Below are 15,425 nucleotides of genomic sequence, written 5' to 3' on the forward strand. Positions count from 1 at the left end.
ATACCTACCACATATTCTAGAATAAGCTTCTAAAAATTAAGCTTTATTTAAGCAACTAAAACCAAGTTTATATTTCAACAACATACACATGAAAGCGCACACAAGACTGCTCTTTACAATACCATTGTTAAACATAAGAGAACATTCAAGATCTTTCTAGTACTCAACAAGGAGCTCGATGAAGTCAAAGGAAGAATCATGGGATCCAAACCTCTTCTCTCAGTTTGTAAATAATTGCTAAATTACGAAGGGAAGAGAAAAGGAAGAAACTCATGATGGAAGATAATTTCACTACATCAAATGTTTACAACTCAGCTTTATAAACTCACAAATCATCTCCAAACAACAAATCAAAGCAGAACATACCATGGTGTGAAAATTGAAAGAAGCTTAGTCATTTGAAGGAGAAGTGTTAAAAACTTTATGGAAAGCCTATAAATTGAAAGCCAAACAAATTCAAAGATTTGGGAAAAATCAGGCAAACAAGACATCAAAAGCATACAAGCCTCATGAAAATAATCCATTCAATAAGAAAAACCTTGAAGCTCTTCAATGACTTGTCTGGTAATAATATAAGCCTTCTACCAGCCCTCTAGCACATCACGATTGTCTTTCATTTGCTTCTTTCTCTCAAAAGGAAGAATCGGTCTTGGATAGTGGACTCTTGAGCATCAAATTACTTAATTGACAAGTGATATCACACCTTTGCAACACTTCCATTCATGCAAGCACCATGCTATGGTTAGAATTGCATATAATTCATTTTCATTTGTTGAAGAAAGAGGAAGAGTCAAACTTACAAAGGACATTATTCTTCAATTTGTTCTTTATGTTTCTAAACTTAACTGTAATTTACTATCTATTAGTAAACTTATTCCTGACAAGAATTGTGTTACTAAATTCTGTCCTAATTTGTGTAATCTGCAGGTGATTGACTTGGGGAAGATGATTGGCAATGTTCACATGTATCATGGACTTTATCTGCTCACTACAACTCCCATTTCAAAAGGACTATCTGATTATTCACAATCCTTTGAATAAAGTCTTGTAATTGAGTATGTTTCTCTTGAGAGTCAAGTTATGTTAAGGCATTTTTATCTTGTGCATCCTAACTTCTATTTTATTGAAAAACTATATCTTCATTTGTTTATCAATAAAGAGTTTAGTCCAAAAATTGCCAACTTGTTAAACACACACTGCCAAGTTTGAAATATGAACCAACACATCCCTTCTTCATGATTCATAGTGATATATGGGGGCCATCAAAAATAAAAAATACAAATGGAGTTGGATGTTTATCACCTTCATTGATGATCACATCAAAATCACTTGAATATTTCTCATCAAAGTAAAATCTGAAACTATCATTATATTTGAAACCTTTCATAACTTGATCCTCACTCAATTTCATAGCAAAATTTAAATCATCTGAACTAAAAATACAAAAGACTACTAAAACTTCACTCTCGGCCTTTATCTACCCAAAACTATCAAAATTCATATAAGAACTTATGTTGACACACCCCAACAAAATAGTTTGACTAAGAAAAAAAAAATAAACATCTTCTCAAAGTGGGCCATTTAATTCTATTCACTAATAATTTACCCAAACACCTATGGGGAATGCAATTCTCATATCCACTTAAACATAATGCCCAGTATAGTGCTAAACTTTTGCAAACTTCTCAACTCCTTTATGAAATCCTAACCTCATATTTAGTTCTTCGCCTCTAACATACAATAACAACAACAAAGCCTTAATCCCACTAGGGCCGGCTACATGACCTTCGTCTCTAACATGTTAAAAAAAAAATTGGTGTGTCGCCTTTGTTCATTTTCATCAAACATATCAAACCAAACTTGATCCCAAGTCAACAAAATGTGACTTTGTGGGCTATTTCTCAAATAGAAAAGAGTATAAATGCTACTCTCCAGAAACAAAAATTTTACAACTCCATGGATCTCATCTTCTTTGAAAATCAATCATATTACTCCAAATCTAACATTCAGAGGGAGAGTTGAGAACAATATCAAATTTGGGGTACCATTTAAGAACCTCAAACTTAGCTTGTTTATAACCTTGTTGAACCACCTTTCATCCTCACTACCACAAATCAACTTGAAAATGAACCTACTACACTAAATCCTCTCACAAGTCTCACCAAGAACTTCTTGTGTACACCATAATAAAAAAAAAAATCTAGTGGCTATGTAAGGGACAATATTAATAAAAAAAAAATCTAGTGGCTATGTAAGGGACAATATGCAAAATCAGGAATACAAATCACCCGAACCAACTCCATACACCCAAGTATTCACACAGAATTTGCGTCAAAGTATCATGAACACCAACAGGAAGAAGGAGCACAAGAATGCACAAAATACCCAATAAAAAAATTTGTGACCTATAAAAAACTATCATCCTTTTATAAATCTTTTGTTCAAAACTTGGATAATGCATGTTTCAAATTCAATCCAGGAGGACATATATATTCCGGTTTGAAAAAAGGTTGCGGAAGGAAAGATTCTTGCTCTTAAAAAAATGGTACTTGGATCATAACAATCCTTTCACTCGGGAAAAGAACTGTAGAGTGCGGTTGGTATTTGTTATTAAATACAACGCAGATGGAAGCATAAAAATATTCAAGTCTCGAGTTGTAATAAAAGGGTTCACACAGTATTATGGGATCAACTACTATGAAAAATTTGCACCAATCCCAAAACTAGACGCAATAAGCATATTACTATCAGTGTCATTAGTTGTCAATCAGGACTGGACTTTATATCAAACAGACAATTAAAAATGCATTTCCTAATGGGGAACATGGGGAAGAAGTGTGTATGGAGATACCTTCAGGATTAAAGAACATAAATAACTAGTTCATGTGCAAACTAATTAAAAAATGATTACATGTTGAAACAATCTTCTAGAAGATGGTTTGAAAGGTTCATCAAGACTATTCTTGCCAATAGGTAATATCAGTGTCAGGTTAATCATACTTTGTTTGTGAAATCAAATCAAGAAGGTATGATAGTCATTTTTATTGTATATGTAGATGACATTAGACTTACAAGCAATGATGTATGGAAACTTGAAATAATCAAAAGAAAAATAACTTCTGAGTTTGAGATCAAAGAGCTTGAAACTTTAAGATACTTTTTGGAAATGGGGGTAGCTAGATCCAAAAAAGGCATTGTTATGTTCTAGAGAAAATATATCATTGACTCATTAAACGAGACAGGAATGTTGAAATACAAACCAACAAATACTCCTATGGAGCCTAATCGACAAGCATCAACAAGAGAGAATAGCATCATAGTTGAAAAAGAAATGTATCAAAAACTTGCGGGAAAACTTACTTATCTATTACATATAAGACTTGACATTATCTTTTTTATAGGTGCAGTGAGCCAACATATAAATTATCCAAATGAATATCATCTAGAATCAGACTTTCAAATCTGAGATATCTAAAGATGATTCTAAGAAGTGGATTGATATTCAAGAAAACTAAGAACAGAGACCTTGAATCTACACTGATGCTAACAGACAGGAGAACTGATTGATAGAAGATCTACCTTGTGCTCTTTAACTCTTTTGTAAAAATGCTTACGAGATACCATATTATATAGTAACGGCCTATTAAACTTAGATAATGTCAAGAAACCACTTATTTTAAAAGAGACTATTTTTAAGCTCGAGAGAGGTGATAAAACAACTAATAGCTTCTATGGGTTAATTAGATGGAGATCTTGTAGAAAAGGACTTATCCTAATTGTGGCAAAAGCAAATCTTTAAAAAGAAATAAGATCTTACTTCATTATACAAGAAAATGTTCGTTAAAAAATTATTTTGCTTTGAAGAAATAGTAATAAAAAAGAGAACAATCATAAAGATAATAAGTCAGCTCAAGTCATGCATATATATTTTTTTTTCATTATGATATTGATGATGCTCTTTTTATGACTAATGATAACAAGTATAAAAAAAACATTAAATTCTGAGCGCAACCTATTTCAAAAATATGTGTTTTAATTTAAATATATAAGTTGTATATGGTGCTATTATGTTTAAATAAGAAATGGAGTTTAAATAGGAAATGGAGTTTGGCAAAGGAATGAAGGTTCTATAATTAACATATAGAGATACATGGTAGTACGTATAATCTTGTCATTGGCTGAGTAAGGTATATACTAGATTTTAAAAAAAAAATTAATATAATTAAATGCTTTTAGTGTTGATGATATAGATTCTCGGATGATTTTGGTGTCTTTAAAGTTTATAAGAATTGAGTTGATTTTCTTGATGTTGAATAAAGTAAAAACTCTATATTTTGCAAAATGTAACATCATGCGTTATTGTATTACATTCAACAACTAAGATCATATATTATGGAAGAAAGAGTGGTGTTAAGTACATGATATCAAGCACGAAAATAATAGAGCAATTATTAAATAAATTACTAATGATTCTATAAGATTAGCGCAAAATAAATTTTCTATCAAGTTAGAGTGTCCAAAAGTTAAAACACATTGCAAGTTCAGCAAAAATTTAAATTCAAGTGGAAACTAACACAAAATTTGTAGTGAAATGATTGCGGGCTCAAGTTTGCTATTGATGGGTTAATATATTACAAAACCTTAATTTTAACCAATGGAACTTTCACCAATAATTGGAATAAATTATCTCGGCTAATAGAAACATCTCATGTATGCAAGCACCTCCATGCCCACCTCTCTCCCATGGATCTTATGACCGTGAAAACTAATAACTTTGACCATAATGGTCACACTCATCGCCTCCAAACATCCTCTAAGCCAGCTAACCACACTCACTACTTGTAATAGATGCTCCATGTGCTATATCATCCATCCTCATCTCTAAGTGAAACGTCTAGCACTTTACACTTTTTAATCATGGCCCTGTAGAAGGTAACTATTTCTAGAATTAGTTTAGGATAACTCATTTTATAAAATATGACTTATTCGAAAAGCAATGAAGGGTGACATTAGGGGTGTGAGTTTCATGTTTGTGTGTGGTCTTATAAATTTATGAATGCTTAAATGCTTACTCTTAAATTTTTTTTATTGGAATCTAACTTTATGACCAATCTTCTCAATTAATGAATGTATGATGAGCATGTGGTTTAAGGTTTTTTTTTTATATAAAAACTACCTTCAATTATTGAAGGTTAATGATATTCTTTTAGTTATAGATCATAAATATTATAATTCAATGATCTTAGATGTACAATAGTTATCTACAAGAAAACATAATTAATAATTAAAGTTATTAATAGAGTTGAGTTCTACTTATATAGCGTATCAACATCACACATTCATTTTAGATGAAATTATCGCTGTCATTGTTTAAACATAATAAGCAAAAATTTCTGATGTCTGCCGAAATGAGTAAATTTACATTAAATAGAATTTCACTCAGCTTATTGAGTTTGTAAATCACACGAACAATTAATATGGACAATTAGATGTTAACATCCACCATGATGCTCCGACAAGTCATATATAATTAAATAATGCATAAACTCATACATTCTATGAACATAATATTTAATTTTGAAGGCGCCCAAACTTTATTGAATAAATTGTCAAAAATCCTTCCCACTGTGGCCTAAAATTTTATAATATGTAATATGTTTCTTAACAACCATTATGGAGGAGTTACGCCAGCCACATAGAGTTATATGTTGCAATTAAAATATTAAATTAGATTATAGTTTTTTTTTTATAATATTTTAGTCATTTATTAAGCTATTAAAGCAGATCAATCCAATATATAATCTTATACCAACTAACTTCTTTTGGATCAAAAAACTTATTGCCTAAATTATGTTTAGTACAAAAAACAAACAATAGATCTGTTGGATGAATTCTATATTATAAGAATGATATGATTGGGATTGGATCAAAACATTGTAGATCACCTAAATATAAATCATAAGTTAGAAGACAAGATAAACGAAAAGAGTTCCCACTTTAAAATATTAAAATATTTACTTTTTCTTTCAAGGTTAAGAAATGATATACATCTATGAGGTTTGTCTAACACATGAGATAGTATTATTAGAGAAGGTGAAAACCTTATATTCTTCATTAGATGTTAAAGCAGAGATGCATATTTATTACATACATCCAAGGTTCACTTTAGGGCTACAAACATTATATATTGTTTATGTGTTAAGGTTTTTACTCCATTAATTAATTTGTTTCATTGTGCTCTTGTTTTTAAATCATGTTTACACGATACAATATCCTTATAAGATGTGCAGGACAACTTCATATATATTTATTCTGATGATTAGTCATAGTCCACACAATCTAAAGGCAAAATAGATAACTTCTTATAGTTCTTGGTAGATGAACAAAAAATTTTAAGGGATGGTGACCTTACAAATGACATCTCATAAAAAAAAATTTTTTTTTTTTAACAAAAGAAACACTTACGTGGACAATATATAACTTTCCAACAAACAATACACTACCAAGGTTGAGCATCATAAGAAAATTAGCATGCATATATTGCATAGAGTCATTAGGGGTATTCACATTAATAATAATGGAAAAATTAACAATATTTTGTATAACATACTAGAAAAACATAATTGTCTGCCACAATTGAAAGAAGGTCAACAATAACAAAAGAATTTTAAAATACTCAAAATTATTGAGTGGCTAGTTAGAGAAAAATCAGCTTCTGAATTTTAGTGTTAAACGTAATTTAATGGAACATTATATTTTTAGGTCCTATCTTATAAGAAAATAAATTTAATCTCATATAATCTATATTTGATTCATATCAAAAAAATGAATTTTAACAATTTGTTTAATGTTGTGTCGTATATCATAGGAACAATCTAAGACAACTTAAAATAACGATGGATTTAAATATTAGTAAAGAAAAAGATGAGCTCTAAGAAATAAGAAATAAAAAGATCTTAAAGCCTAAATTCAAATATAACTTTCATTATAAATTGGGCCCAATGTGTGAAAATCTCAAATGAATGAGTGTTAGATTTAAGAAAATAAAAAAATAAAAGGCCTTCAAAATTATTTGGAATGAAAATTTTTCACAATCATTTTAAATTAAGGGAGAACCTACTTCTAACAATTTATTGTAGTACTAAAAATAATTTTGAGTTTATTAAAAAAAACTAAGGAAATTCTTTAAAGAAATTTCACTTAATTTTTTTAGTTAAGTTACTTCTATTACTCTAAAAAGAATATTATAAATATATTACACAAATTAGGAAGAATATTTTCACTTTATTTCATCAATTCAATGAAGCACTTACCTAATTCAATATCATTGGATGCATCCACTTAAAAAATAATAATAATAATTTTCTAGCCTTTAAAAATGCATTATATGTAATATATCTAATATGTTTAACCATGTTTATACATTACCCAATTATAATAATAATAATTGTGAAAAATAATGCTCACATTGAAGGGACTATTTGTGTGGTATCACTAGCATAGAAAGTATCATATTTTTGCGATCATTACTCAAATTTAGATGTATAGTGTTGTTGAACTCAAGTCAACAACAATAACGATGAGGATGTTAGAGAAGAAACAATCCAATCAGCGATATATTTTTAAAGGATATGGTAGAACATTCAACACATGTGCATTAAGATTCTTTAATAATAAACGAATGGATGTCGCTGCATTATATGTCATTTTCAACAAAATGAGTCCTAGATTTTGTTCCATGAATAAAATTTATACAATATAATTTCTTGTGAACTTGAATTTATAACATGGTGTAAGTTATAAAAATGTTCATTTGACAGAAATTCAAATTTAAGTTTTTAATGAGTGTGCAATACTTTGCATGCTGAAATTATGTTCACAATACCCTCAAAACAATCATGGAGATTGAAAATTTTGCATGTGCATCAATTAGAGCGACAAAAATAAAATGAGTGAATTTGGAGCAAAGATAAAAAAAAAACAAATAATAGTAATGTAATTGTTAAAAATGAATACATGCATAGAAAATTAATGAAGATGACTATTGTGGCAAAAAAAAAATGCAAATGAGAGTAATGAAGTAAAAAGGAAAGCAAACGAGATGAGTAACATGTAAAAACATCCATGTGATAATTTATAATGGACACAACATTTATTTTTAATAAATTTTATTTTTGTGTTTGCAAAAATTATTCTTAATTGCATATATATTTTTATTTTGTTTTAAAAGTTATGTTTTTGTTGATTTTTTTCTGACATGGGTAAACGTAATTGACTCAATAGTAAACTTCTGTCAAAAAAAAAATCAAATTTTTGTAGATATTACCTCAAAATTTAGATCATTTGATGAAAACTTCAAAAAAATAATAGCAAATATTCATCACAAATTTTTCGTCGTTGCTAATCATATGACTATTGATATTAAAAAAATGATGCTTCAACAAAGTTCTATCAATAAATCATTTCCTGGTTAAATTTGTGTTATTTAAAAATATTTTTAATAAGGCTTTTTACTGACTAATTTTTTTTGTTGAATATCTAATGGAAACTTGCTTTTCCATTATCATATATTTTATTTTTAAAAAATTCACCAAAAATTTGTACTTATAGTGATAAGCACAAACAAAAACATTGAGATGAAACCTTTCTTTCAACAGCAATGCAATGAACTCTCAAGCAAAAAGGACCCAACGTCCATCTCATGATCTAATGTGTATGAAATCCACTAACTCTCATATAGCAACCATGATTCTCTAGCAAATATGCTTAACATCTCATTACCAAAACCATGGATGCCATCTTTTGTATCCCATTTATTATATGCCCATTTACTATATGAGAAAGAATGTGCGAGTATAAGTTGCCTTTCTTCTTGTGATCGATATTCTTCTATCATGATTTCCAAGGATGTTTTGTTGTCATAGGGCAAGCAATGTGACTGTGTGCGTCTATGTATGTGTGTGAGGACAGAGAGAGATGAACAAGAAAGTATGGGCATTATGGTTAGTATGGGAAGAAGTATGAAAATGAGAGGAAAAAAAGTAGCATATAAAAACATGTTCTTTTTTTACAACAATCCTTTGTGCAACTAATTAATCATCATAGCTATTAAATCTTTTCCATTTTTAAAATATTAAAAATTTAAATTTTAAAAAATTTGATTAAGAGATGAAAGCTCCTAATCATGTTATTTTACACAAAGTATTTCTCCCCTATCTCTTTCCATGTTAATATTGTATAGACAATATAGATTTTTCCTAAACTTAGATCAGTGATACAAAATCTATCTGGCATATAACTTTCACTAATCACCTAAAGAATGATTTAAAGTAAAGTATATATATGATGCATCAGTAGAATTAGTCATACAATTTAATATAATTTAATAAAAATGACTTGCATGCAAAATGCTTAGATGGCAACTTTATTTGCTTTAAACTAAAATCTTTCAATAGAGGCTAGAATATTGCATGCACAAGTACAAACATTAATGGAGAAGAAAATGCAAGAGTCAATGGAGTTGGTGGATTAGAAGCTTATAAAGTCTTGAAACATATTGTATAGTATGTTTATAATTAACTAAAGAAAATTTTAGAGAGTGCAGGAAAGAGTAATTAAGACAAGATGGATCATGCAATTTGATGAATATATGAGAAAAATGAGCAAACCTAACAAAAATTTTCAAGATATTGTCAAGGGGGTTCATTGAAGCCCAGAAATATTGATGAGGCCATGAGAAATTCATAAAACACTCTCAGAGATGCTTCCAAAGTCTAAAACATTAAGATGCTCAACATCCGCAAAAAAAAATCAATCAAATAAAAAATATTGATTATCCTTCTTTTCGTTTCAAAACTACAAATCATCTACTAGATGTATTCTATAGTTCTCTCTTTTACCTTATATGATTGAATTTTCAATCACTTGCTAATGACAACGATCTCTAGCAATGCTATTAAAAAAATTAAAGTAGTTAATAGTAACTTTATTTTGTTCTTTAATAAACTCTATAATATTAAGATGCTCAACAAAATATTTATAGGCACTAATTTCAAAAATTAGAGTTCTTAAAAATATAAATATAGAGTCACTTGCTCAATTGGTAAATTAAACAAATTTAATAATATTTATAACACCTATTGTTTAAATCATCATGTAAACATTTTCTTATTTGACTAGAAGAATTTATATTGATCTAATGGTTTCTAATAACCAATCATCCCTAAGCTTACTATATTGCTAACATCTACATTTTAAAACTACAGATCATCATCATCATTTTCATCTCTCTCACTCTCTCTCTCTCTCTCTCTCCCTCTCTCTCGCTCGCTCTCTCTCACTCTTGCTGTTATGTTATACAATTTTTAATATGATTATCTAAAATTTAGATCAATAAGCTTAGTGTGAAATTTGTTTAAACAAGGGCTTTTTCTATATACATGGGGCAATATGGAAAGTGCAACATAGAGATAGAGAAAATAAAACGTGTTGCTTTTGATGGCAGTATTCTCCCCAAAAAATTTTAGCATTTAAAAGATAAATATAATTTAAGGAAAGAGGGCATGTGTGTGTGAGAGGGACTCAATGGTTATACAACATAGCAGTATAGTGCACTAAGAAATAAGATAAAAGTTATATTATTCTAAATGAGGGTGGTTAAGGAATAGGGAGGCATTTAAAACAAAATAAAAATAGTTAGAAATGTGTTATTTTTAAATTCAAAATTTTTTAAATTTGTGGTTGATTGGTTTAAGAAAAGAAAGACTTTCTTTTTTTTGTTTTCTTAATAATAAAGTATATGAATTCCTCTTATATGGTTAAATCTAGTAATCTTGGAAAAGCTAGGTCAACTGCAATAAACCTTTAGTTATTTATTTATTGATCATCAACCCGATGACATTTTATAATGATACACTAATTCCTTAAAAAAATGAGAGTTATGCACATGAATCCTAAACTAGGGATAGTGTTAGGGAAGGATTAACTCTAAATAAAAACTTTTAACCGTCAAACCTAATAATATTAAAAATATCAAAAGAATCCTCCACTAAGAGTGTCTCATTTGCATTATACTTTTGGATGATATTTTAGTGTTTAAACTTATACCTGCATTTTGTGATTAGCCATATTCATCGAAATGAAATTAAATTTTATACACCATAATATAGTTATAATTATTAAGTATAACTCCACTTAAACATCAATCACTATCAAATCTAAATAGCATTATCTCAAATTTGGTTGTTTTTTTTTTATTTTAGGGAGGATAGAAACCAAAGTGAAATTAAGTTGGGCGAGATATGCCAACAATCGAAATCAGTTTAAACCAAAAAGCTTAAGCTAATTATTAAGTGTGAATCACTTGGTAATTTTGCATTGTAATGTTTTTTCTAGATATTTGATTTGGAAGTAACCACAAAATCTCATGTGTCTTGATAATTTCTCAATCCCACAACATAAGAGCACACAACATCGGCCATTCTCAGTAGACTGAAATGGAAGCTAATAAAGTAAGATGTTCTAAGAAGCCTTTTAAGATCAAGGAGGAACTAAGAAACCTAACTTCTAAATCTTGTTCAACTAAGGTAGAATCAACACGAAAACCATGGGAGCTAAATCATAAGAACCAAAGATCCCAAACAAACCTTAAGCTTTGATACCGCATAATAGAGAGGATGAATAAAATCAGGGGGAAATTAGGCAAGATAAATCAATCATCAAACTCATTTTTAGTCTAAAAGCTTAAACTTATGAACAAGAGTTAACCACTTGATATATAGACTCAAAAAACTTTTCAATTATTTCATTTAGAAGTAAATCCAAAGTACATATAATTAATATATCTTAACTTTTCATTCAATCATTTGTATTGGAATTTGGAATAAAATTAGGTAGCAAAACTCCATATAAAAAAAACCTTCAATTTTTAAAATCTAATCTCATTGATCTCTCCATCATTATTGGTGTTGCACACTAGCCTTTTAATTATGGATGGTAATTGGAATTAGTTTTTAAAATTATATCTGCAAATAGTTACCATTCTGAAGTCTTCATAAAACTTAAATTTCAAAGACCATAACTAGAGAGTTAAGATTAGCAAGGCTTAACTTTGCTAATAAGCCTTTTCACCATCATCCCTAAACAACACTAATTTTAATTTCAGAATTATGAATATTCACTCTTTAATTTTTAAATCAAATTACGTAAAGCTCAACTTAAGTCTTCAAAAAACTTAAATTTCAAAGACCATAACTAGAGAGTTAAGATTAGCAAGGCTTAACTTTGCTAATAAGCCTTTTCACCATCATCCCTAAACAACACTAATTTTAATTTCAGAATTATGAATATTCACTCTTTAATTTTTAAATCAAACTACGTAAAGCTCAACATAAAAAAAATAAAAATTAAAAAAAATTAAAATATTAAACATGAGTCCCTAAAACCTAATCATCACCTTGATCCACAACCAGAAGAGTGGAGTACTAGCCCTATGAATATGAACAAGTTGAATCAATACTTGCACATCATCAAGTAGAGTTAGTGAGGATCATGTTAGCAAGTCAAAGATGGATTATCGCATGTGAGCAGGCATTTATTCTGAAACAATGATCATAGCATGTGAGCAGGCATTTATTCTGAAACAATGATGAAGAGAAAATAAGGTTTACAATTCATGAATAGATATATATATAGTCTTACAAAGAGAGCATTACTGTTTCTCAAGCTGTACGTGAATGCCTGATAACAATGAAGACAGACTAACCATGGGAAAGCATGATGATAATCCCTTAAAAGCATCCACTAGCTCATTAATGGTGGAACCTTCCGTAGCTGGCAACCATATTAAGAGCAGCGCAACTATTAAATTAATTATCCTATCTTCTTTTGACTACTTATGTGGTACATGAGTGGTACTACCTAAGACTCTTGGTTGGACACATATGAATCATAGTTTTCTTGTTGTCTTTTTTAGTGAAGTGCATAATTAAAAGAAGGGGCATTTACATACATATATACCACCCAAATCTTATGTATTTACATATCTAATACATAAACTTTGATTCTTTACATTTATACCTTCAAAATTTTCATATCACAACAAAAATATCACTATTTTAACTTTCAAAGGTGAAATACACTTTTTAAGTATAGCTAAGGTAACATATACTTAAAAATTGAAGTTTAGGTGTTAGTTAAGTAAATACATAAGAATTGCATGATATGCATGTAAATCTTCCTTAAAGAACATGAATACCTTTGACTAAAATTAAACATCAAGTCTACTAGCACTCGCAAAGAAATCTAATTATGGTCTTGGTCAAATTTTATGACTTGTGATCAACATTAAGTCAAGTCTGCTTCAGTGAGTTATCTTATTGGATGACTCAACTTGCCTCTTAACCCCTCTTAATTTCATGAATTGGGATCAAACATTCACAAAACAGTAAAATAAGTCAAAGAACTAAAGCTTAATTATATATTTTGAATGAACGTACAAAATAGGTAAACAAAACAGTAAAAAATGGCCCCTTTTAGATATAATCCCTCACTCAAGCAACAGTACTAAGGGATGCTCCATTAGATCACCTAACCGCCATTCAAAATAGCTTTTTGATTAATACTGCTTGGTAGAATCGAACTCCAATTAACACTTTAATTGACAAACATAACGCCAGAGATTTATTTCTACATGAAATACACACAATACTTCCTTGCAGCAGCAGAAACTGTGTGAACTGATAAACTAATTAGATCAAAGTCTAATTTTTCATTAATTTCATTTAATAAAATTCAAAACTTTATTTAGTTTATGCGTCTCCAGCGCTGCTTCCTCATCCGAAGCAGCGCATAATTACCCTCTCGTTCTAAACAGTTTATTTGCAAAGAAAGTTTCTCCTCGATCGTAGAACATGAACAGAAAAAGAAGAAAAAAAGGACAAATTTATGAAGAAAAATGGGACAATAAACAGCAAACTAAACGTACGAATATTTCCCAAAAAAATCTCTAAGCAGCCCAAAATGAGCATAAATTCCAAAAACTGGAAAGAAAACAAAAGAACCTACGCTTTACCCATCTCGTTCTTTCCAAAACAAGAAAATAGGTAAGAAAACTCAATACGCAACTTGCTGGATGGCGCGTGAAGAAATTAAAAACTCTAAAATTTAACAAAAACCCAAATTTAATGCTATATATATGGATCAAAGTGTTAGATATTCACAGAAAACCTGGAACTGGAGAACTCGTAGAGCTTCCCGCTGGAGGAGAAAATGATGAGGCCGATCTCCGCGTCACAGAGCACTGAAAGCTCGAACGCCTTCTTCAACAATCCGTTCCTACGTTTCGAGAAAGTCACCTGCCTGCTCGTCGGGTTCTCTATACGCCTCAATTCCGTCTTCCCCCTCACCATTTCAATCTCTCTGAATCCTTTGCTGCAGAAGCAGGCGAAAGATGGACGATTTGCGCAATAGAATCCAGAAACTCGCAGATCTGTCAGAGAACTGCAAGCTAAGGATCTCAGCCCGACCGTTGAGCGCACCGTGGCGGCCGAACCCTAGTCCGGCGGCGCAGCGGGACGGCGGAGGAAGTGAAAAAAGATTGGATTTTCTTAGCGGGGGAGTGGCCGGGCTTTCCTTATTCGTCCGCCATGGCCCCTCCAATAATAGAACTTTTGGTAGAAAACGGAAACCCGGGAAGCTACCCCTAGCTTCTGATTCGCTCGCTGCCATCATCTTCCCCACCTTTAATTTATTTTTTTTGTTGGTTTCAACCTCCCTGTGGACTGGTTTGAGGAGGAGGTGTGAAAGAGAAGGGAGGAGGAGGCCAATGGCGGGGCGGGGATGGGACTCATGGGCCCCACCTCGTACGAGGCTTGGCACGCATGGATGCGCGCGCGCGGGGGTCCTCCCTCTCTCTCTACGTACTTGTCCGTACAATAGGCCAACCTGATTTTGACGCGTGTGAGGTCAATTGGCTGATGGGTTCTAGCTTTCGGTTGGTCGGAGAATTTTCGGTTTGAATTAACTTTATTAATTTCATCGTTTAATTGTAATTATTTTTTATTTTTTTAAATTAATTTATAATATAAGATTTTATTAGAATTTGCAGAAAATATTGAATTTTGACTCTAAAATTATTGTTAAATAAAAGAATTAATATTTAATTAAATACAATAAAATATATGTATTTAATTGGAGAAATTGCAAAAAAAATATATTGAGATTTCATAAAAAATATGTGGCATTTTTACTTTTGATGTGTTGCCAATGATTTGAAGGGTGCTATTTATGTAAATATGATATTGTGTGGGTTAGATTTGTAAATATATAAGAGTTATGTGGTACATATTTAAATGTCTCAAAATAATTTTGCAGGAATATCCAATATTCGCCATACAAGTTGTCTTCCTAACAATTGCAAAGTATTG

General features: G+C 30.4%; 1 protein-coding gene across 1 annotated transcript in view; it reads right to left on the reverse strand.

Annotated features, from left to right (window-relative positions):
- Window positions 1-14,914, reverse strand: part of LOC110020085 (MADS-box protein SOC1-like) — a 41,712-nt gene extending 26,798 nt beyond the window's left edge. Inside the window, exon 1 of the mRNA XM_020718056.1 lies at window positions 14,227-14,914. Coding sequence (XP_020573715.1) covers window positions 14,227-14,408 — 182 coding nt within the window. The 5' untranslated portion in view covers window positions 14,409-14,914. The remainder of the gene's footprint in view (window positions 1-14,226) is intronic.
- Window positions 14,915-15,425: the final 511 nt, after the last annotated feature.

This window comes from Phalaenopsis equestris, unplaced genomic scaffold (genome assembly GCF_001263595.1).
Source record: "Phalaenopsis equestris unplaced genomic scaffold, ASM126359v1 Scaffold000090, whole genome shotgun sequence".
Taxonomy (NCBI): domain Eukaryota; kingdom Viridiplantae; phylum Streptophyta; class Magnoliopsida; order Asparagales; family Orchidaceae; genus Phalaenopsis; species Phalaenopsis equestris.